At 43.7% G+C, this 22,387-nt stretch overlaps 2 protein-coding genes across 8 annotated transcripts in view; one reads left to right on the top strand and one right to left on the bottom strand.

The window, feature by feature from the left end:
• LOC135089198 (ABC transporter F family member 4-like) overlaps nucleotides 1-22,387 on the bottom strand; it is a 121,550-nt gene that overhangs the window by 29,671 nt on the left and 69,492 nt on the right. Inside the window, exon 1 of one of the 6 annotated variants that reach the window (XM_063984535.1) lies at nucleotides 44-898. The exons of the other annotated variants lie outside the window; for them this stretch is intronic. The gene's annotated coding sequence lies outside the window, so the exon portion shown is untranslated. Of the gene's footprint in view, nucleotides 1-43; nucleotides 899-22,387 lie in introns of those variants that run through there. 6 annotated transcript variants of the gene reach the window in all.
• Nucleotides 7,789-20,392, top strand: LOC135089197 (uncharacterized). 2 transcript variants are annotated; one of them, XM_063984527.1, is made up of 9 exons: nucleotides 7,789-7,930; nucleotides 8,465-8,617; nucleotides 9,164-9,323; nucleotides 9,884-10,293; nucleotides 14,989-15,154; nucleotides 15,286-15,695; nucleotides 15,934-16,369; nucleotides 16,569-17,905; nucleotides 18,804-20,392. In XM_063984527.1, exons 2-9 carry the CDS (start codon nucleotides 8,525-8,527, stop codon nucleotides 19,494-19,496), a joined length of 3,705 nt encoding a protein of 1,234 aa, XP_063840597.1. In that variant the 5' UTR covers nucleotides 7,789-7,930; nucleotides 8,465-8,524; the 3' UTR covers nucleotides 19,497-20,392. The 2 variants fall into 2 exon arrangements, with proteins under 2 accessions (XP_063840597.1, XP_063840598.1); XM_063984528.1 differs by lacking the exon at nucleotides 18,804-20,392 and having other exon boundaries at nucleotides 15,934-16,382; nucleotides 16,569-16,744.

The following is a 22,387-nucleotide window of genomic DNA, read 5'->3' as shown; positions in this document are numbered from 1 at the left end:
CGAGAGGAAAGAGATGAAAAGGAAGTAAGTGGGAAGCACTAACCAGCATCTCTCCCGTGCCAGAGGCGAGGGGAGGGAGCCCCACGCCACGGTGCCACAACAGATGCCAGTCTCCCGCTTGTTCTTGCCCCGGTGGTAAGGCGCACTCACACCCGCTCGCCACCCCTATCCCGTGACACACCCACCATCAACAACGCCAACGCTAACACTGCCAACACCACCACCACCGTCACTAACGCCTTCAGTACTATCGCCGCACTACGCTGCCTGAACTCATCTCTAACCTCACTGCCACTGACAACAGCAGAAACACATCTCAACTAGTCAGTCATCATCAACACAACCATAACTACTATTACTACTACAACTACTACTACACTACTACTACTACTACTACTACTACTACAAACAAAAAATGACAGTTCACAAATCATCATCATTACCACCCCTAACATTACTAATAAAAGCAACAACACATCACAAGTCGTCATCACCACCAACACTAACAACACCACAATTAGTGCTATTGCCACTAATTACAGTAAGAACAACACATCACCATTTGTCATCACTGCCACTAACACACCCACACACGCACACATATAATATTGGTAGAATCAAGTGGTAGTGGTGATGGTGGTGGTGGTATGTGAATGAGCGTGTTAATTCCAGGACAATAAACGCTAAAGGGTCCTTGATGAGTGACTGTATTTCCATCTCCGTCCCTCATTCCTATTCAGGCCAAAAGGATAAGACAAATAACGGCCTAATGACAGTGCGCCAGAACTAAGGAACAAACAAAGAAAGAGAAAAATAACAAAAAAAGGAAGGAAAAAACTATGAAAAGGAAAAAAGATAAAAGGAAACTAAAAGAAAAGAGAGTGTTATTACAGAAAAATTAATTAACTTTCTTCCGGATGAAAATTATGTGGTGAAGACAACAACAACAACAACAACAACAACAACAACAACAACAACAACAACAACAACAACAACTACTACTACTACTACTACTACTACTACTACTACTGCTACCACTACTACTACTACTACTACTACTACTACTACTACTACTACTACTACCACTACTACTACTACTACTACTACTACTACTACTACTATTACTAACTACCACTACTGTAACTGGCATGAAAATGCTCAAGAAAACAAGAAATGGCAACTCTTAGTGATTCTTGACAAAAACTAAGTCACCACAAAGAGAGAGAGAGAGAGAGAGAGAGAGAGAGAGAGAGAGAGAGAGAGAGAGAGAGAGAGAGACGCTATGCCTCTCTCAGCGTCCCTGCTCATCGTCACCCTCCTCCACCTCCTCTTCCTTCTCCTCCTCACTTCTCCTACAGCAGGTAAGAAATTGTAAGAATATTTCGTAATAGCTTTATGAATATGTATGTAATTCATATTAATATTTTTTTTTTTATCGGATATTATGTTTCTCAGTCGGTATTTCACTTTCAACAACCATATTATTATTGCCATTGTTAGCACTTTTACTGTTATTATTATCGTTATTATTTTTTTTTATTATTATTAATAGCATCACCATTACCATTATAATTGTTACGACGTTGTTTTTCGTGTGAAACGAACTATTTTCTTCTTTTCTCATTTTTCCTTCATGTTCCCTTTCTTCAAAACTAACTTTTATTCTTTCAAGTGTATCGTCTTCCTTCCTTCTGCTCCTCCTCCTCCTCCTCGGACCTCCATAGTATTATTATCCTATTACTGTTTCAAGATAAGATAGTACAGTTTATCACACATAACCATATAATGACCAACAGGTCAGGTGCTTTGTGTTCCTCCTCCACCTCCTCTTCCTCCTCTCCAGCTGCTAACTGACATTCGAGGATCCCCTGCAAAGCTGAAGCTTATTTGTAAACTTCCGCAGGGAACAGATGCACTCTCTCTCTCTCTCTCTCTCTCTCTCTCTCTCTCTCTCTCTCTCTCTCTCTCTCTTCATATATATATATATATATATATATATATATATATATATATATATATATATATATATATATATATATATATATATATATATATATATATATATATATATATATATATATATATATATATATATATATATATATATATATATATATATATATATATATATATATATATATACACACTCACACACACACACACACACACACACACACACAGCAGGTGGTAGTGAAGGTCTGTAACAAACAAAAAGGTTTATGAAAAAATGGAGGTTGGCCACATGAAGACTACGATACACTATACTCTCACACACACACACTCACACACACACACACACACACACACACACACACGCACACACACACACAGTCATCTACTAAACATGTCTGAGGATGAAAAAAAAGACTTGACAGGATCTGGCAGGGAAGGGAATGGGAGGGAGGGAAGGTGAGAGGGAAGGAAAGGGGGAGAGAAAAGGGGGGCAGGAAGCGAATCTCAGACAGCTGGTGGAGTAACCTTATCTCTTGCTTGATCCCCATGAGAGAGAGAGAGAGAGAGAGAGAGAGAGAGAGAGAGAGAGAGAGAGAGAGAGAGAGAGAGAGAGAGAGAGAGAGAGAGAGAGAGAGAGAGAGAGAGAGAGAGAGAGAGAGAAATTTCATCTTTTACTCTCATAATTACTAAAAGAAAGTAGTAATAACAGTAGTAGTAGTAGTAGTAGTAGTAGTAGTAGTAGTAGTAGTAGTAGTAGCAGACAGCAGGAGGAATGAGGAATAACAATAACATCAGTCAATAGAGAATTGTAATAAATGGAAAATCTCCAGATGAGTACAACATAAAAAGTGGTGGCATTCCTCAGGTCAGTTTTAGAACCTCTTTTTTTCTTTTTTCCACTTACGACACCGAGGAAGACATCAGCAAAGCATGAAAACACAAAAACATCAAACAAATCTATGCATTTCAGATTTTCAGGACGATTTATCTATATCTATACTAGCTGAGTTGTCTTGGAAATTGTCTTGGAAACTTTAATTTTGATAAGTGCCATGTACAGCATTACAAAAAACAATAATCCTTGCAAAAAATGAATAAATAAAATAAAAAGGATAATCATGTTTATTTTCAAACTGTGGATATTGTTATTATGACTTCCATAGATCTCAAACTAAACAACCAATGCACTTAGGTGGTAAAGAAAGCAACTAAACCATAACTGATTGTAAGATTATTATCTAGATAATCCCGCACCTCATTGCAGATTCTGGTAGAGATACAACGTTAGTTTGCCGAAGATTTCAAAAGAAGCGTACGAAGACCAATTTGCGAGTGAGAGCATCAGTCTGTGGCAGTTTTTGCAATGCTTACTCATACTCAGAGGACAAATTTGCTATCATATAGTTGGTGGAAAAGAGTTGAGTGACCACCATGGAAATAAATGCCCAGAGATCATTGCTACCTATAGGAGATGACCGGTGTGTGGCGTGCCACAGAGGAAAGTAGTGACTGCAGACTAAACAGCGATAATACCTAACTGCTACATAGCAAGAAAGCACCAGGCAGGGGTGTTCCTCTGCTGCACCACTGCAGGGGGTTCCACACTGTGCTTACATTTACACTATATATGCAGCGCACAATTTACCAACAAACAACACTGTGCAGTGTGGAGTTTAAAGCTTTTCACCACATCACCTCCCTCATTTTAACAGAATGTCTTAAATCTGACACTCATCACCGCAATGCTGTATCTCGTACTATCTTCCACCGTTATCTCCATAGCTACTGCTCCTCTGAACTTGGTAACTGCAGTTCTCTCCCTCCCACTACTTCGCTGCACAAGATTTTCCATTCATTTTCATATTGTTCTTTCCACCCTACTACTGCAAGAGTTAACCAGTGTCTTCAGTCCTTCATCTCTTTTACTAGTAAACTCTAGAACTCTGTTTGTTTCCGTTTTTTTTTTTTCCACCCTCCTAAGGCATGAACTATTTCAAAAGAGTATTAAGACACCTCTGAAAATAAACAGCTTATTTATTTATTTTTTTTTTTACTGTGATTGTTGTTTAGGAGTAAAACAGTTGAGCGGAATTTTTTCCTTTGCCAGTCTCCATGGCATAAAAAATAAATTATAATAGATAAAAATACAAATAAATCAATAAAAAACGAAAGAACCATTCATTTCCACGGTCCTTGTAAATCTATCACAGAATTTTTTTTAAGATACCAGTAGCATTGCTGATAACGTACACTTCCCCACAGAGGCGAGTAGTGGCGGTGGGAAAGCCGGAGAGCTGGAGGTTGTGGAGGGAGGAGAGGTGAGCATCCCCTGTTCCATCACGCTCCCGCCCACTAGCCTCAGCCCCGCCCACAACCTCTCCCGCATCGACACTGTGCAGCTCGTCCTGTGGTATAAGGAAGGAGTCAGGACCTCCATATACAGGTGTGTGTGTGTGTGTGTGTGTGTGTGTGTGTGTGTGTGTAGTTGGGTGGACTCTCTCTCTCTCTCTCTCTCTCTCTCTCTCTCTCTCTCTCTCTCTCTCTCTCTCTCTCTCTCTAGCAATGAGCATGTACTCCAAAAAATATCGCCTAATATTTTACACTTTCTAGTTGCAACCTTCGTTTACGAGAGAGAGAGAGAGAGAGAGAGAGAGAGAGAGAGAGAGAGAGAGAGAGAGAGAGAGAGAGAGAGAGAGTCAATCATCTCCTCTATCCCTAACAGCTATGACCGGCGCGACCCTCACAACCCCAAACATTGGAGCAACATAAAGGGCAGCAGCCAACTGTCCTTCTCCCTCCCGCCCACACCGGCACCCCAAGACCGACCACATCTCGCGTTTCTTAAGCTATCCGACGCCCAAAGCTCGGATGAAGGCGTGTACAGCTGTCGTGTGGAATATTACCGAGCCCGAGCTACTCAAACAAAGACACAGCTCATTGTTCTGGGTGAGTGTATGGATGACAGTGTGTGTGAATGAGTGCATAGATGTCTGCCTATCTCCTCCTCCTCCTCCTCCTCCTCCTCGTTCTCCCTTTCTTCTCCTTCTTTTGTAATTCATCTTGTGCTTTCCCTCTTTTTTCGCCAACTCTTCTTCTTCCACATCCTCTTCTAACTGTTCATTCTCTAACTTTTTTTTTTTTTTGCTCCTCGTTGTCGTCGTGCTCCCCCTCCTCTTCCTACCTCCACGACCACCACCAACATAATTACTATTACTACTACTACTATTAATAGTTCTATTACAACTATTACTGCTATTGCTACTACAACTACTACTACTACTACTACTACTACTACTACTACTACTACAATTACCACTACAACAACAACTATTACTACTACAAAGACAGGATCCTTTACGTACAGTTACAGTGTATACTTGAGATAACTTGCGCCGTCGGAAGAAAAAATGCAGTGACCCCCCCATGACATGTGATCCGCCCCTTCCCCCGCAGTGCCGCCGTCGAAGCCGTCCTTGGAGGTGTGGGAGGGTGGGCGGTGGAGGACGCCTGCCAGGGAGACCACCACACAAGTTGAAATCGGCGCGCACCTGACTCTTCGCTGCACCGTAAGGGGAGGTAAGGTGCTCCTCATCACCTACTCATCACTCCAGATGTGTCCCTTCATCCTAAACAACTCAGGTTACGCTTAATGTCTCAGGTTAGGTGTATTCAAGTCTTAACCTTAACTAACTTCTGCCATTATTTCCATGGATACTGCTCTTCTTTATCAACTGCACACCACCCATACTTCAGAGGCCTCACTGTGTATTCTAACATAACTTTAACTTAATCTAGTTTTCTGTCGTTAATTTCATGGTTACTGCTCTTCTGAACTAACTGTGCATACTTCACCCCATTCTTCCCATCCTTCAGCGGCCTCCTGTAAAAGGTGAAGTGTACGTATTCCACTCTAACTTTACCTAACTAACCTAGCCCAGTTTCCTGTCGTTATTCCTGTGGTTACTGCTCTTCTGTACTAACTGCACGACTCTTTCATCACATCCTTCAGCGGCTTCTTGCAAAGAAGTGACGTGTAAGTATTCTAAAACTAACCCAGCCTAGTTTTCTGTAGTTATTTCTGTGGTTACTGCACTTCTGTAGTAACAGAGGAGGAGGCAGTAGACACCTGCCGAAACGATAATTACTCCCAGTGAGGTCTATAACACTGTTCAGGGGGTGCTGTGACCTTATCATTAAACCCAGCTGTGACCTCACTGAACGTTTCCCTTTGTGTCTTACAACACAAGGGGCCAGTCACAGCCTGCCTCTAAAGACAACTCTCTTCCTCCACACAAAACTACAAGCACCTAATAACACACACACCCTTCACTCAAAAATTTCAAAATTATTATGGCGACTCTTACACCAATCTCGGAGTCCCCATCTGGGGAGGGGACCATAAATGTCCCAAGGTCGGACTGCCTTTCTGTCGACGACCCTAAGTGTCTTGACACGCAGGGAAGCCACAGAACGCTAGACTTCTGATCTTTCTAAAATTTCTGACTAGGGCAGAGCAAACTTGGTATTGTTCAATGCCTCAAAAACTCAATTCCTCCATCTATCAACTCGACACAACTTTCCAGACAACTATCCTCTCTTCTTCAGTGACACTCACCTGTCCCCTTCTTCCACACTGAACATCCTCGGTCTGTCCTTTACTTATAGTCTGAACTGGAAACTTCACATCTCATCTCTAGCTAAAACAGCTTCTATGAAGTTAGGTGTTCTGAGACGTCTCCGCCAGATTTTCTCACCCCCCCAGCTGCTAACTCTGTACAAGGGCCTTATCCGTCCATGTATGGAGTATGCTTCACATGTCTGGGGGGGGTTCCTCTCAAACTGCTCTTCTAGACAAGGTGGAATCAAAAGTTTTTCGTCTCATCAACTCCTCTCCTCTAACTGACTGTCTTCAGCCCTTCTCTCATCGCCGCAATGTTGCATCTCTAGCTGTTTTCTACCGCTATTTTCATGCTAACTGCTCTTCTGATCTTGCTAACTGCATGCCTCCCCTCCTCCCGCGGCCTCGCTGCACAAGACTTTCTTCTTTCTCTCACCCCTATTCTGTCCACCTCTCTAACGCAAGAGTTAACCAGTATTCTCAGTCATTCATCCCTTTCTCTGGTAAACTCTGGAACTCTCTGCCTGCTTCTGTATTTCCACGTTCCTATGACTTGAATTCTTTCAAGAGGGAGGTTTCAAGACACTTTACCTTTCAATTTTTGACTACCACTTTGGACCCTTTTTATGGGACTGGCATTTCAGTGGGCATTTTTTTTTTTTCCGATTTTTGTTGCCCTTGGTCAGTGTCCCTCCTACATAAAAAATAAATAAATAAAAAAAATTGCACGCCTGTCGTCCTTCACAGACCTCACTGCAAAAGACTTCCTACGTTCTTTCACCTTTATTCTGTTCAACTCGCTAATGCAAGAACTAACGAGTATCTTCACCGTTTCATCCCCTTCACCTGTAAACTCTGGAGCTCTGTCATTTTTCTTTGATTTTCACTGCTTTAAGAAAGGAGCATCGAGACATCTCCAGAACAAAATTGACAAATCATTTTCATGTTTTTTTTATAATTAACGTTTTCTTTTTTTTTCTTTTTGAGGGGGAACAATAACTAAGAGAACTTTTTTTCTTATTGGCCTGATTCTATCATACTTGTACTTAAAAAAGAAGAAAAAATATCTAACAAAATATATCTTACAGGACAACCATACTTTTCACTCAATACCACTCACGTATTCACCCTTCCCACCACCCACACTTCCCCCACCACCAGGACACCCACTGCCGGAAGTCACGTGGTGGAGAGGCGGTGAGCACCTGCTGGGGTCAGTGGAAGAGGCAGGGGGCGTGGTGCGGAGCGTGGTGGAGGTGGTAGTGGAGTCAACGGATGCCCACACCCCCCTTGTCTGCCAGGCGGCGAATACCCCCTTAGTGCCGCCTCTTAGAACCCCTCTGCACCTGCTTGTCTTATGTAAGTGTGTGTGTGTGTGTGTGTGTGTGTGTGTGTGTGTGTGTGAGTGTGTGTGTGTGTGTAAATATGGTAGGGGGTGAGAGAGGTGAATGTGGGGCATGTGTGGATGAGCGCGTAAATTTGTTTCGCGCTCTTCTTTCTTTTCAGTGTTCTCTCTCTCTCTCTCTCTCTCTCTCTCTCTCTCTCTCTCTCTCTCTCTCTCTCTCTCTCTCTCTCTCTCTCTCTCTCTCTCTCGCTCTCTCTCTCTCACCGAGTCTTTGTACCCCACAAAAGATAAACCGGACTCGACACAAGTAAATAATTGATCTCATCTATTGTCATAAACTGCGACACCCCCTTCTCTCTCTCTCTCTCTCTCTCTCTCTCTCTCTCTCTCTCTCTCTCTCTCTCTCTCTCTCTCTCTCTCTCTCTCTCTCTCTCTCTCCCCACCCAGCATCCATCACTGCCCCCTTCCCTCTCACCAAAGTCCCTTCCTCACTCCATCCTTTACCCAGACACTCCCTCCATCCATACTTCTTGCCTCTCTCCCCTTAGTGTCGCCGTCTTGGGTTCGTATCGTGGGTGCCAACAAGCCAATGTCTGCGGGACTGACCTATGTGGTGGAGTGTCGCTCTAAGGGCGCCCGTCCCCCCCCCCGTTCTCACTTGGTCCGTGGGCGGCGAGACACAGGTGCACACCTCGTCCCAGGTAATTACAGGTGTGAAAAACAGATGTAAGTCAGACACGTGGAATGATCATGTTAAATTTGAAAGTGTGTGTGTGTGTGTGTGTGTGTGTGTGTGTGTGTGTGTTTTGTAATGTCTTTCTCATCTCGAACTTGACACCCTCCATCCCACATTCTCTCTCTCTCTCTCTCTCTCTCTCTCTCTCTCTCTCTCTCTCTCTCTCTCTCTCTCTCTCTCTCTCTCTCTCTCTCCGCATTTCACCCTCACCATTCTAATCTTTGCACTCCATCATTGTTTTTTTCTCCATTCCCTTCTTCGCTCTCAACCTTACTCATCTCTTATTTCTTTCTTCCCCGTAACCGTCTACCCACTCTCCATGAAACTCTCCCTTCTCCCTTTATTCCTCTCTCCAATACCTTTCCTCAGACTTCCCTTTAAAACGTTCGTCCCTTTTATGTCTTTCTTCACACTATGATTCTTCCTCCTAATTTCCTTTTCCTTCTCATTTCTTTCCTAATCATTACCATCCATTAAATTCTTCGTCCTTCTGCATCTCTCCCCCCATTAGACTGATTCAGAAGGGGAGACAGTGAGCCGCCTGTGGTACACCCCGAACGCCTCACATGCTGGTTCCCTTCTGACCTGTACCGCCCGCCCACCTGACCACGCCGCCCACAGCACGCCCACCTCATGGATGAAGAGCGACTCAGTGTTTCTCAATGTTATGTGTACGTGAAAGAGAGAGAGAGAGAGAGAGAGAGAGAGAGAGAGAGAGAGAGAGAGAGAGAGAGAGAGAGAGAGAGTGTGTGTGTGTGTGTGTGTTAATGAGTTATGTAAATAAAGAAGATAAGCAAACAGGGAGAAGAGAAACAGAAAAAAAATGAGAAGGAAGAGAGGATTGGGAAAAAAGAGTGAGGAAAAGGAAAAGAAACAGCCTAGCTCATGAGGAAAAAGATAAACAAACAATGTTGAACTGTCAAACGTTGTTACTTTAGGATGTTAACCCTTTCACTTCTCCTCCTCCTCCTCTTCCTTCTTCTTCCATTATCTCCCCTACTCTTTCCTATTCCTTCTCTACTCCTCCCTTCCTCTCCACTTCCTTTCATTCCGAGGACTTATTTTCCTATTATTTATTTCTACGTCGCTTTTTCTCTATCTTCGCCATTGCTATCCTACATACTATTGTGTAACGTAAAGACTCGTAAGGGCAAACAGGTCAGTTGCTGTTTGTTATTTCTTTGAGTTACTTTGCATTCCTCTTGTTCCTTACGCAAAGTCTCTCCCACAGATAAACCAAAGGTGGAACTAAATTTCCAACCACTTGAGACCTCGCGAGATGACAAGCAAAGACGCCTTCCGCCCTTCTCCCCTTCCTCCTCCTCTTCCTCCTCCAGTAAACACGAAAGGAAGGGGGAATCTAGCATCATCGCTAAGAAGAGAGAGGAAAATTTAAGCACAACCCGGAGCCAACAAGATGGAGAAAAAGAAATAAATGAGAGTGAAGTAGGTGCAGAAAACAACACGAGACAGGAGAAAGAAGAGGAAAAGGTTGCAGAGGATGGCAAGGAAGAGGAGGAGGAGGAGGAGGAGGAGGAGGAGGAGGAGGGTATGTACAGCTTGTCGGAAGGGGTGGGCGGAGTTTTGCAGTGCCACGTGAGAGCCAACCCTCCTGCCTTTCGCGTCAGCTGGCACCGTGACGTGAGTAGTGGAGAGAGAGAGAGAGAGAGAGAGAGAGAGAGAGAGAGAGAGAGAGAGAGAGAGAGAGAGAGAGAGAGAGAGAGAGAGAGAGAGAGAGAGAGAGAGAGAGAAGTGTAGTCTTGTGAGCTTGGGATTTTTTACATGAGAGCCACTGGACAAGGGAAACAAAAAAAAAAAAGAGGAAAAAAAACATTCTCACTGAGGTGTTAATCACAAAATAGACAGCAAGAGAATAATCGAAAATTGAAGGATAAATGTTTTGAAACCTCCCTCTTGAAAGAGTTCAAGTCATAGGAAGAAGGAAATACGGAAGCAGGTAGGAAGTTCCAGAGTTTACCAGAAAAGGGATGAATGATTGAGAATAATCGTTAACTCTTGCATTAGAGAGGTGAGCAGAATAGAATGAGAGAAAGAAGAAAATATTGTGCAACTAGGGCACGGAAGGAAGGGAGGCAAGCAGTTAACAAGATCAGAAGAGTAGTAGGCATGAAAATAGCGGTAGAAAATAGCAAGACATGCAACATTGCGGTGATGAGAAAGAGGCTGAAGACAGACAGTTAGAGGAGAGGAGCTGATAATGGAAGAGCTTTTGATTCTACCCTGTCTAGAAAGAGCGATGTGAGTGGAATCCCTCCATTCACGTGAAGCATACTCCATACATGGCCGGATAATGCCCTTGCACAGAGTTAGCAGCTCGAGAGGTGGGAAAAACTGGCGGAGACGATTCAGAACGCCTAACTTCATAGAAGATGTTTTAGATGAGATGAGATATGAAGTTTCCAGTTTAGATTATAAGTAAAGGACAGAGCGAGGATGTTCAGCATAGAAGAGGGGGCAGTTGAGTGTCATTGAAGAAGAGGATACAGTTGTCTGGCAGGTTGTTTCGAGTTGATAGATGGAGGAATTGAGTTTTTGAGGCATTGAACAGTACTAAGCTTGCTTTGGCCCAATCAGAGATCTTAGAGAAATCAGAAGTCAGGCGTTTTGTGGCTTCCCTTCGTGAACTGTTTACTTCCTGAAGGGTTGGACGTCTATGAAAATACGTAAAAAAATGCACAGTGGTATCAATAGCGTAGGAGTTGATAGGACAAGAAGTTTGGTTTAAATAAACCAAAGTCATTGATGTATAATAGGAAGAGTGGGTGACAGGACAGAATCCTGAGGAACACCACTGTTCATAGATTTAGGAGAGCAGTGACCGTCTACGACAGCAGCAATAGAATGGTCAGAAAGGAAACTTGAGATGAAGTTACAGAGAGAAGGGTGGAAGCCGTAGGAGGGTAGTCTGGAAATAAAAGCTTTGTGTTAGACTCTGTCAAAAGTTTTTGATATGTGTAAGGAAACAGCAAAAGTTTCACCAAAATTTTTAAAGTAGGATGATCAAGACTCAGTAAGAAAAGCCAGAAGATCATCAGGAAAGTGGCCTCGACGGGAACCATACTGGCAATCACATAGGAGGTTGTAAAGTGACAGATGTTTAAGAATCTTCCTGTTGAGGGTAGCTTTAAAAACTTTAGATAGGCAGGAAATTAAAGCAATAGGACGGTAGCTAGAGTGATTAGAATAGTCACCCATTTTAGGAACATGCTGAATGTAGGCAAACTTCCAGTAAGAAGGAAAGAGAGAGTTGAAAGAGTTTGACTAAGGAAAGTGCAAGCACGGAGGAACAGTTTCGGAGAACAATAGGAGGGACCCCATAATGTCCATAAGCCTTCTGAGGGTTAAGGCCAGCGAGGGCATGGAAAATATCAATGCGAAGGATTTTAATGAGTAACATGAAGTAGTTAGAGGTTGGAGGAGAGGGAGGAACAAGCCCTGAATCGTCCACGGTAGAGTTGACTAGTACCACCATCACATACATCACAATGATTCCCACCACTACCAAAAAAATTTCAATCAATCCTCGCCATGTGTCAGTTACAAATACTACCGAATACTACAAAAGAAGCTAGCAGCTCACTATGGCAGGAGATAAATAGAACAGGCAGATACAATCAGGTATGTGTGGTATGTTTTAGTTTTATGAATACTGACTGGAGCCTGATGGTGGGTAACAGTGAACCAGAAGAATTTTTTAATGTAATTCAAGACAATTTTTAAAGTAGGTAATTTTAGAACCCACAAGGAGGGATAACATTCTAGATTTAATTCTGACAAACAGGGAAGAAACAGTCACACGAGTGGAAGTTGGAGGACAGCTAGGTAACAGAGACTATTGTGAAATTAGCTACAGGTTAAAACGGAAGGAAGTTTCTATAAGCAAAAACATAAGATACTTGATTTTAGTAGAGCAGATTTTGAGGAATTAAGAAGGTACCTTCCGGGAGTTGACTGGCATTGGATGTAGGGGGATGGGTAAGTGAGACGGAGCTGAAAGAGATAAAGCAAGGTGAGGTAGGTTAAGTGAGGAGGTTGGAGGGCAGGGAAACGACTGGATGAATTGGGGGAGAGGGGGGGGGGCAGGATGAGAGAGGGGGAGAGGGACTGAGGTGCGAGCATGGGGTTAGCTGGTCAGGTCAGGCTGAGGTGGGTGAGGTGAGGTCGCAGTGGGTGGAAGATGGAGTGGAGACAATGGAGGGGGCCGAGGTGAGGACATTTGGGGAGATAAATGTTGATGAGTTGTATAAATATTTCGTTGATAGATTACTCATAGTTCAGAGAGTAAATATTCCCTATGGAACAATAAGATCACAGAAGAATGACTAAGTGGATGACTGGTAGGTTAAAACACTACATAGGAGTGAAAAGAAGTATATACAATAGATTAAAGGCAGGGAAGAAAATTTAAGACCTCAATATAATGAACTGGTTAGAACAGTCAGAAAGTTAACGAAGAAAGCTAAAAACAATTACGAATTAAGGGTACCTACCCAGGCAAAGACAGACCTCAAGGAATTTTATCAGGTATAAAGGACAAAGAACAGCGAAATAATAGGTCCATTAAAGGCAGATGATAGAGAGTTCTGGGGAAGTGATGTGTAAACCCACCCAGGAAAACATGCAGGAAATGCCGGATAGAGAACAGATTTTTAGAGCAGAAGAGAATGAGAAGCTGATAGATATATCCATAATTAAAGGGATAGTGAAACAGAAGATAGGCTGAAAAAAATTAAGTCACCAAGACCAGACGAAATATATACAAGAGTACTTACTGAATGCAAAGAGGTTATTAGTAAACCGCTAGTTACTGTCCTTAGGAAATCGTTAGACTCAGGAGAGGTAACGGTAATGTGGAGGCAGGCGAATGTATTAGTACCCATCTTTAAGGAGATAAAACATTAACGTCTAATTATAGACTTGTCAGCTTAACTTCAACTGTAGGTAAAATAATGGAACCAATAATCGCGAGGAACATTAGGAATCATTTAGATAAGCGTAACTTGATAAATTAGTCACAACATGTCTTCACGAAGGGGAAGTCTAGCCTTACGAACTTGTTGAGTTTTTATAGTAAAGTTTAAGAGCCGGCAGATAATGAGAATAATTATGACATCCTATACCTGGACTTAGTAATGCATCGACAAGGCATCTCATCAGAGGCTCTTAGGAAAGAATAGGGTACAATCGATAGATAGAAAGGTGTTTGGCTAGATAAAGCTGTGGTCGGGCTACAGGCGACAGAGAGCTGTAATAAACGGCTCTAAATCTGAGTGGGGTTAAATAATTAGTAGGGGTGCTATAGGGATCAGTTTTAGGACCATTGTTGTTTTTAATATATATTAATTATCTTGATAGTGAGATTAATAGTGGTGTTAGTAAATTTGCGGATGACACGAAGATAGGTTAATTAAGTCAGATTCGGATGCCATCGCCCTGCGGACAGATTTGGATAAGATGAACGAATATACATACAGATGGCAAATGCAGTTTAATATTAAAAAATGCAAAGAACTTGCTTAAGTAGAAGAAACCCACACAGTAGGTACACAATAAACAACGAAACTTTAGCAAGTTCAGAGAACAAAAAAATATTTATGAGATATAGCTCTAATCTCCGTCTAAGAAGACAATACATAGGGGCCAGAAATAAGGCAAATCGAATGTTAAGATTAATTTTCAGGAGTGTTAAATCTAGAAGTCCCGAGGTAATATTAAAGCTGTATTTGGTGCTGGTCAGACCTCGTCTTAGACTATGCTGTGCAATTCTGGTCCCCATATTATAGAAAAGATATTGGTCTATTAGAATAGGTACAAAGGAGAATGACTAAAAGGACTCAGAGGATAAGGAGTATTCCTCATGAAACGAGACTGAAGCTATTAAATTTACACTCCGTAGAGAGACATAGGTTAAGAGGGAGCTAATAGAAGTCTTTAAGTGGTATAGTGGTTATAACAAAGGTGACATGAGCAAAATTCTCAGGATTAGTAATCAAGATAGAACAGAAATAATGGCTTTATGATTTAAAAATTCAGGTTCAAGAACGAGATAGGAAGGAGTGGTTCTCAAACAGAGTGGTAGAGCAATGGAATGGACTAGGTAATCAGGTTGTTAAGTGTTGAGTCATTAAGGAGCTTCAAAAGAAGATTAAAACAAATTTATGGATGGGGATGATAGGTGGGAATACTCGTGGGACTACCACGAGTAAGCCTGATAGCTTCTTGCAACTTCACCTATTTTCTTATGTTCTTATGTAAACGTTTAGGTGCAAGTCCCTCACCACCCCAGCAACGTGACTCCCTTTGTCTCCCTGCCAGGGAGCGCCTCTGATCCTGGAGTCTGGCAGCTCGGAGGACATGGTGATGGGCAACATGAGCATCGTGGTGCAGAAAGCCACCCCGGAGGATGCTGGGGACTACACCTGCACGGCTCACAACTCCGAGGGCTCCTCCCGCAGCAATCCGGTCAAGCTGAGGATTAACCGTGAGTAGTGGAGGGAGGGAGAGAGGGAGGGAGAACGATAACAGAGAAAGAGAGGAAAAGGAAAGAAATTTACAATTACATGTATTATACCAAACACCAAGCAACACCTTGCTTCCTTCTCGCACCTACAGATGGCCCCACGTGCAAGCGGTCTACGCCCTTAGTGCTTGGCGTGCCCCGCCACCACTCACTCAACGTGACGTGCCAGGTTTCCTCCTTCCCACCTCCGTCAGGGTTCTCCTGGGCCTTGCACACTTACCTCGGCCGCCTGCAGGTGCCCCAGGACAGAATCAACTGGCAGGGCACCACCTCCTGGATAACCTACACGCCGCGGGCGACGGAGGACTACGGGGAGCTCATCTGCTGGGCTCACACCCACAGAGGCCGCCGGCAGCAGGTGCCCTGTGTCGCCCGCCTGGTGCCTGCCGACACGCCAGACGCTCCAGAGAGATGCCGTGTCTCACGAAGGACACCATCCTCCCTCACCGTATCCTGCATCGCCGCCCATGACGGAGGACTGCCCCAGACCTTCCACGCATGGGTGAGTGCCGGAAGGGCGTGGTGGATGGTCGGTGGTGGTGGGAGTTGTTCTCCATGCTGCCTTCTTGCTGAATGTTTGTGTTGTTGAGGCGTTTGGATGTGATTATAGTGGTTTGTTTGCGTCGTTTAATCATGATCACCATTAGTTGCACCTTTGTAATTCCACAGTAGGTCAGTAACCTTCCTCGATCTTCATGCTATCAAGCGAGAAATAAATCGTTTTTCTTCTCCTGTTGCAGGTGTCCTTTGAAGGGCAGCATGTAAATAACGCCAGCAGTGCAACTTCCGAGGTGACGGTGCGCGGCCTGCAGCCAGCCACCGTGTACAGCCTCATCCTGTGGTCTGCTAACACATACGGTAACAGCATGAGGGTCAAGCTGCAGGCCTCCACCACACCTTCCAACGTGACAGTGTCCACCTCCAGCAGCATGAACGGCCACTCCACGAAGGACACCACCAAGGAGGGGCCCTTCGACAGTTTGTACCCTTCCCTGGTGGCTGTGGTGGCTGTTGTCACGGTGGTGGGCATAGTGGTGGGCGTGGTGGCGGGCTTGCTCAGCCGTCACATTACCGTCCCGGTGCGTCACTCTGCTGACCAAGATGACGAAGACGACTACCACGCCGCCCCGCCCCCCTCACCTGGCCGCCGCCTCAAGGTGCACCTGCGGCGCTCAGGTGAGTTTTGCAGGTAGGGGGCGCCCACATGTTTTAATGGGAGCACACTAATGTAGATGGCAGGTAATGACCTCAACCTGATAATCACAATAACATCAAAGCTGTTCCTCTCCTCCTTGTTACAGACAAGGAGGAGGGCACTCAGCACGTCCTGGTAATCTGGTGTATAATTAAATCCCTGTCTCCTCTATTCACACAGGCAGGGGGAATGGCTCCCTAGCGAAGCAAATCCGTAGGCCCACAGCGCGCTACGAGTTTCTGGGGGCGGCGCCGCGGAGGGAGCCTCATGTGTACGACGATCCGGTGCCTCTACGACGGGAAAAGAAAGATAAGGTCTATGAAGAGCTTCGAGCAACGCCCGAGACCGAATGTTCCACTCTCTCAGCGACACCATCCGACCCGCCGGGCACGCTGACCCCTCCCCAATTCCTTCATTGGCCCCTCCCGTACTGCCGACTCCTGCGTAATAATGACTTCAAGGACGCCCCGAGGAAGCCAGTCAGGGTCGATCCGCCCAAACTGCCTGACACGAGCGTGTGTGGATCCCAGTCATCTCCTGTCACCTCCACCCCATCAGCTAAATCGGTCCCGCGCCCAGAGTTCCGCTTGATCCCCATTCCGGAGACCAGCAAAATACTCAAGAATGCTGCGGAACAGGACACGAGACTCAAACAGCATTTTACAAAAGACATGTCATCCCCCCTCACCAGCAGTAAGTCTAAATTTCCAGCCATAAGTGAGGAAGAGGAGATCAAGCCAAGAGCCGCCAAGACCAGGGATGCCTCTTGTATATCGAGAGAACCCCACACTCTGGCTGAAAATAATAAAGGGGTTCCGATTGAAGAGGAACTTTCAGGGGACCAGAGTAATGAGACAGCGCCAGTTCCCAAGGCAATGGAGCAGGACGACAACACAAAGCAGCTTTCACGCCTCCTACGTCCACCAGGATCAACTGTGAAACTGAATACCGTGAACAGCATGAAAACCACATCTTGGGACCTCCATAAAGTTATGGCAGAGCAGGAAAAAAACATCAAAGTGGACGAAAGCATCGTCCTTCTCACTCCAAGAGATCATGAACCCAAAGTGGAGGAAGTATTTTATGACAGTACTCGCACCACCGTCACCAGCACATCAAGGCCTTCCCTTCATCACGCCGACACGACCACAACCGATAATTACAGCGCTTTTACCCGAAAGGAAGCAGCAAATCAAGTAACTAAAATGGCTTGCAAAGAGGAAAAATCCACGCCGGGTATGAACAACACGGAGGCGGCGACCACTGCATCCTTGTTTCCTCAGCTTCCTGTCCACGGTGGAGACGAAGCGAGGAAACATGACAGTGCGCAAGGAAACAAAACATCCTACGTCTCCTTGACCGATAAACTACATCCAGCAATAAAACAGAATAGTAGTAGCAGTAGCAGTAGCAACAGACAGCACCAGCACCACCCATACAACACAAGTCTAGCGAGCATCAAGAGAAGTTATAGATCGCCAATATCAGCACAGCTCGCCACAATTCTGGATCCTATGGTAAGTTCTTAAGTTCCATGTGTCATCACATTGCAGATCCGTAAGAAAGAAATGTTTGCTTTGTGATTTTTAACAATGTGGTTTTATTATTGTACTACTTCATCTCCTCAATTTGCTTGAAGATTTCTGGACTCGTATTCTAAAAACGTTTCTGCGTCTTATCCTGATAAGTTTTAACATGATATGATTAGGGATTGCAAGTATATTTCATGATTCCAGTGGTAGTTTAGCAAGAATTATACATTCCCAGTACGAAAAGCCTTATGAAAATCTGACTAATTATATCTGTGGCCCTTAACATGGTCCCTGTGAGAGAACAAAGCGAGCCCTTGATCATAATTACATTTGCCAGTTGTCTCAAATTACATGAGGCGGTAATAACTCACCCAACACGCCTTCATTTCATCTTATACTCGGTCGATCTTATTAACAAGAAAATGGTTTCAATCGAAAGGTGAATTTAGTTCTGAGTGATCTGATACTCCTCTCTTGTCACTGGGACTTTAAGTCAGAACGCTGCACATTATGGAAAACAACTGCTGTGGTTGATGGAATGGGTTTTACAGATCTTATTTATATATAACTAATTTATATAACTCATTGATTTTCTATTTCTTTGTAGTTCTTAGTCTGCCTTTTAATCATATGAAATAAATCAAACAATTTATACACACATGCCAAATAAAACTCTATATGCAAAGTAAAAAATCAATGAAGGTAAACTAGACGCAGCATAATACGTGTGAATAGTGCTATTCCTGAGGGACCTGCAATTAAACTTTTCCTTTGTAATACCAGCTGTTAGATTTCCTTACACTTGTAGAATATAAAAACACGGCCGCCAGTTGCCACGCCGCCAGGTACAGTACCAAGTTGTTGCTTTTCTTCCCTCCTTCAGGTAATCCCCGCGGAAGGCAGCGTCACCCCTCGCCTGTCATCGGCCGGCCAGCGCAAGCCACGCATCGGTCTTACTTCCCTGTTCAGTCTCACGGCATCATCATCCTCCTCCAATTCGTCGTCGTCCTCCTCCTCCTTCTCCTCGTCCTCCTCGTCCTCCTCCTCCTACAAGCGTGGTTTCAGGAGGTCTGCAAGGAGGGCAGACCTGGCGAGCCCGTTCTGGAGGCCGAGAAGTGTTCCCACGACCTCTGGACTCCAAATAACCTCCCATTGTTACCTTCAGACACCTAGCGCATCCTCCTCTTCATCCTCCTCTCCTCCCTCCCCAAGGTCATCTTCCTCCTTCTCAGGTGCTTCTTCCTCTTCCTCATCCTGCTTCCCATATTCCTCCACAGCCTCTTCTTCTCCTCTCTCATCTTTTTATTCATCTGAAAACTCGCTACCAATCTCTACCTCTCTCTCTCAGTCCTTTTCCTCCTTCCAGTTCCCGACCTCCCCATCCTCCTTTTCCTCGTCTGCCACATCCTCCTCATCGTCCTCATCTTCATCCTCCTCCTCGGCAGTAACCAAGTCTCCTTTTTCTTCCTTTCTCTCTCCTTCCCTCACTTCTCACTCAGCTTCCTCTTTTCTCTCTCTCTCCTCCTGCTCCACTTCCCCGGAATCAGGCTTTTCTGGACAAATAACACCAACTTAGAGAGAGAGAGAGAGAGAGAGAGAGAGAGAGAGAGAGAGAGAGAGAGAGAGAGAGAGAGAGAATCCTCAGTCATATTAATTAAGGTCTGTGAACACCAAAACGTAACTCTAATAATGCCATGTCTGCACACACCAGGTGACGATACTAGATAGGGCGCCTTCTAGTTTAGGCAGTTACCACACCTGTTTAACCCTTTGACTGCTATGGTTTCTATTCACGCTTAATTATAATATATGGTCAGATGGATTTTTTTTTTCTATGAAAAGGGGCACTAGCCAAGAGGAACAAAACTGGCGAAAAAAAAAAAAAAAGGCTCACCGAGAGTGCCATTACCTAAAGAGAGGTCAAAAAAGGATCATCTAAAATTGGATGATGATAAGCGTCTTGAATCTCTCTGTTGAAAGAGTTCAGGTCAGGAAGGAAGAAATACAGAAGCAGGCAGGAAGTTCCAGAGTTAACCATAAAAAAGGGACGAATGATTGAGAATACTGATCAACTTGTGCATTCGAGAAGTGGACAGAATAGGGGTGCGAGAAAGTAGAAAGTTTGAAACATAATTCTGAAAGATACCACTGGCAGCAAGAGGAGTTACGAGTAGTCCCAGATATTTATTTATTTTTTTTCATTAAAATTATCACTTAAGATATATAGAATAGTCAATCAAAGGGTTAAATTGGTAAAAACGAGAATGAGAGGCAATAAAGGCAACAATACACACAAAACATTACTATTTTATATCACTCCTATCAATGTAATTAATATCTGAATTGTCTTTATGAACTGATTGCTAAGTTATATTACAAGTATAACTATGTACTAGGACCGAGCTTTAGTAATTAAGTTTTTGTAAGTTTATGTTAAAAAAGTATGTAATAAAAGTTTGTTACGCGTTTGTAGAGGTGACTTTCAATATTTTGCTGCACGAGAGAGAGAGAGAGAGAGAGAGAGAGAGAGAGAGAGAGAGAGAGAGAGAGAGAGAGAGAGAGAGAGAGAGAATATTACATACATAGAGTTACACAGATAAACAGGTCACAACAGACCTTGCGGTCCTCACGAGGTGACATGACCTAGGACTGCTAAGATGATAATAAAAGAAAAAGACAGCAAAGTAGAAGCCTCCCTCCCCACCCTCCACTCCCTCCGGCATAAGCCGTACAGGAGACAGGCCGGAAATAAATACTTAACGGAATGGGAGAAGTAAAACCTGAAGGAAAATTTATAAGAAAGAATCAATATACAGCAAATAAGATGCCCAAATTTCCTGGAGGCAAGGAAGCTAATATCTAACAAATGCTATTAACCGCGGATCTGAGACAAAATATGTATTAAGACGGTGTTTAAAAAGTCTCTATGGAGGATGTCCATTCCATAGATTGACTATATGATGGAAAAAAAAAATGTTTTGATTCATGAAAATTTAAGGAATTCCCCAAAAAATTGCAACTGCTTCTTCGCGAGTAATTTGAAGTCTCAACTGTTTCCTTGCGTGTAATTAGAACAGTCTGAACTCTTTCCTCGCATGTAATCTGAACAATCTCAACTGCTTCCTTGTGTGTAATTTGAACAGTCTCAACTCTTTCTTCGCGTGTAATCTGAACAATCTCAATTGTTTCCTTGCGTGTAATTTGAGCAGTCTCAACTCTGTCATCGCGTGTAATTTGAACAGTCTCATTGTTTCCTCACGTGTAATTTGGGCAGTCTATTATGATATACTTATTGCAGTCCATGTTATCAATGCATTTGATGATTTTAAACACTTGTATTAAGTCTCCTCTTAATATTCTCTGTGTTAATGGCAATCGATTCAATTCTTTAAGTCGCTCTTTGTGTGATCTGTTTCTCAGGCTTGGTATAATTTTTGTAACTATGTTGTAGTCGTTTTCATTTGTGTTTTTTTTTTTTTTTTCTTATGGAGGAGGGGCACCAGATAGGGGCAACAAACTTATAAGAATAAAAGGGCCCACTGAGGTGCCGTTCCCCAAAGGTGGTCATCAAAAATTACAGGATAAGTGTCTTGAAACTTCCTTCTTGAAAGAGTTCAAGTCATAGGAGGGAGGAAATGCGAGGACAGAGGAAGGCAGGGAGTTCCAGACTTTACCAGAGTAAGAGGTGAATGATTAAGGATACTGATTATCTTTTGCATTAGAGAGGTAGAGAGAATAGGGGTGAAAGAAAGAAGAAAAAGTTTTGTGCAGCGAAGGAACAGGAGGAGGGGAGGCATGCAGTTAGCAAGATCAGAAGAGCAGTTACATAAAAGTAGCGGTAGAAGATAGCAAGCGATGCAACAATGCGACGGCGAGAGAGAGAGGCTGAAGACAGTCGGTCAAAGGAGAGGAGTTGATAAGACGAAAAGCTTTAGATGAGTGGAACCCCTTCCTCATACATGTGAAGCATACTCCATACGGACGGATAAGGCCCCCAGTACAGAGTTAGCAGCTGAAAGTGGGAGGGGGGTGAGAAAAACTGGTGAAGACGGCTCAGAAGGCCTAACTTCATAGCTGTTTTAGCTAGAGATGAGATGTGAAGTTTCCAGTTTAGATTATAAATAAATGGCAGACCAAGGATGTTCAGTGTAAAAGAGAGGAACAGTTGAGCGTCACTAAAGAAGAGGGGATACTTATCTGAAAGGTTGTGTCGGGTTCAAAAATGTAGGAATTGAGTTTTTGAGGCTAAGAACAATACTAACTTTGCTCTACCCAAATCAGAACTCTTTCAGAGATTAGAAGTCAGCCATTCTGTGGCTTCCCTGCATCAAGTGTTTATTTCCTAAAGAATTGGATGTCTATGAAAAGATGCGGAAAAGTGCAGGGTAGTATCATCAGCGTAGGAGTGGATAGGACAAGAAGTTTGATTTAGAAGTTCCTTGATGAATAATAGGAAGAGAGTGGGTG

This window comes from Scylla paramamosain, chromosome 32 (assembly GCF_035594125.1).
Source record: "Scylla paramamosain isolate STU-SP2022 chromosome 32, ASM3559412v1, whole genome shotgun sequence".
In the NCBI taxonomy this organism is placed as follows: Eukaryota; Metazoa; Arthropoda; class Malacostraca; order Decapoda; family Portunidae; genus Scylla; species Scylla paramamosain.
Note: the sequence above shows the minus strand (reverse complement) of the source record. Positions and strands in the feature narration are given on the sequence as shown.

Coding starts and splice junctions, on each gene's coding strand:
- LOC135089197 (XM_063984527.1), top strand. CDS start 8,525: ATGTGGTGGAGTGTCGCTCTAAGGGCGCCCGTCCCCCCCCCCGTTCTC. Junction 8,618..9,163: donor AGGTGCACACCTCGTCCCAG/GTAATTACAGGT, acceptor TCCCCCCATTAG/ACTGATTCAGAAGGGGAGAC. Junction 15,696..15,933: donor CCCAGACCTTCCACGCATGG/GTGAGTGCCGGA, acceptor CTCCTGTTGCAG/GTGTCCTTTGAAGGGCAGCA.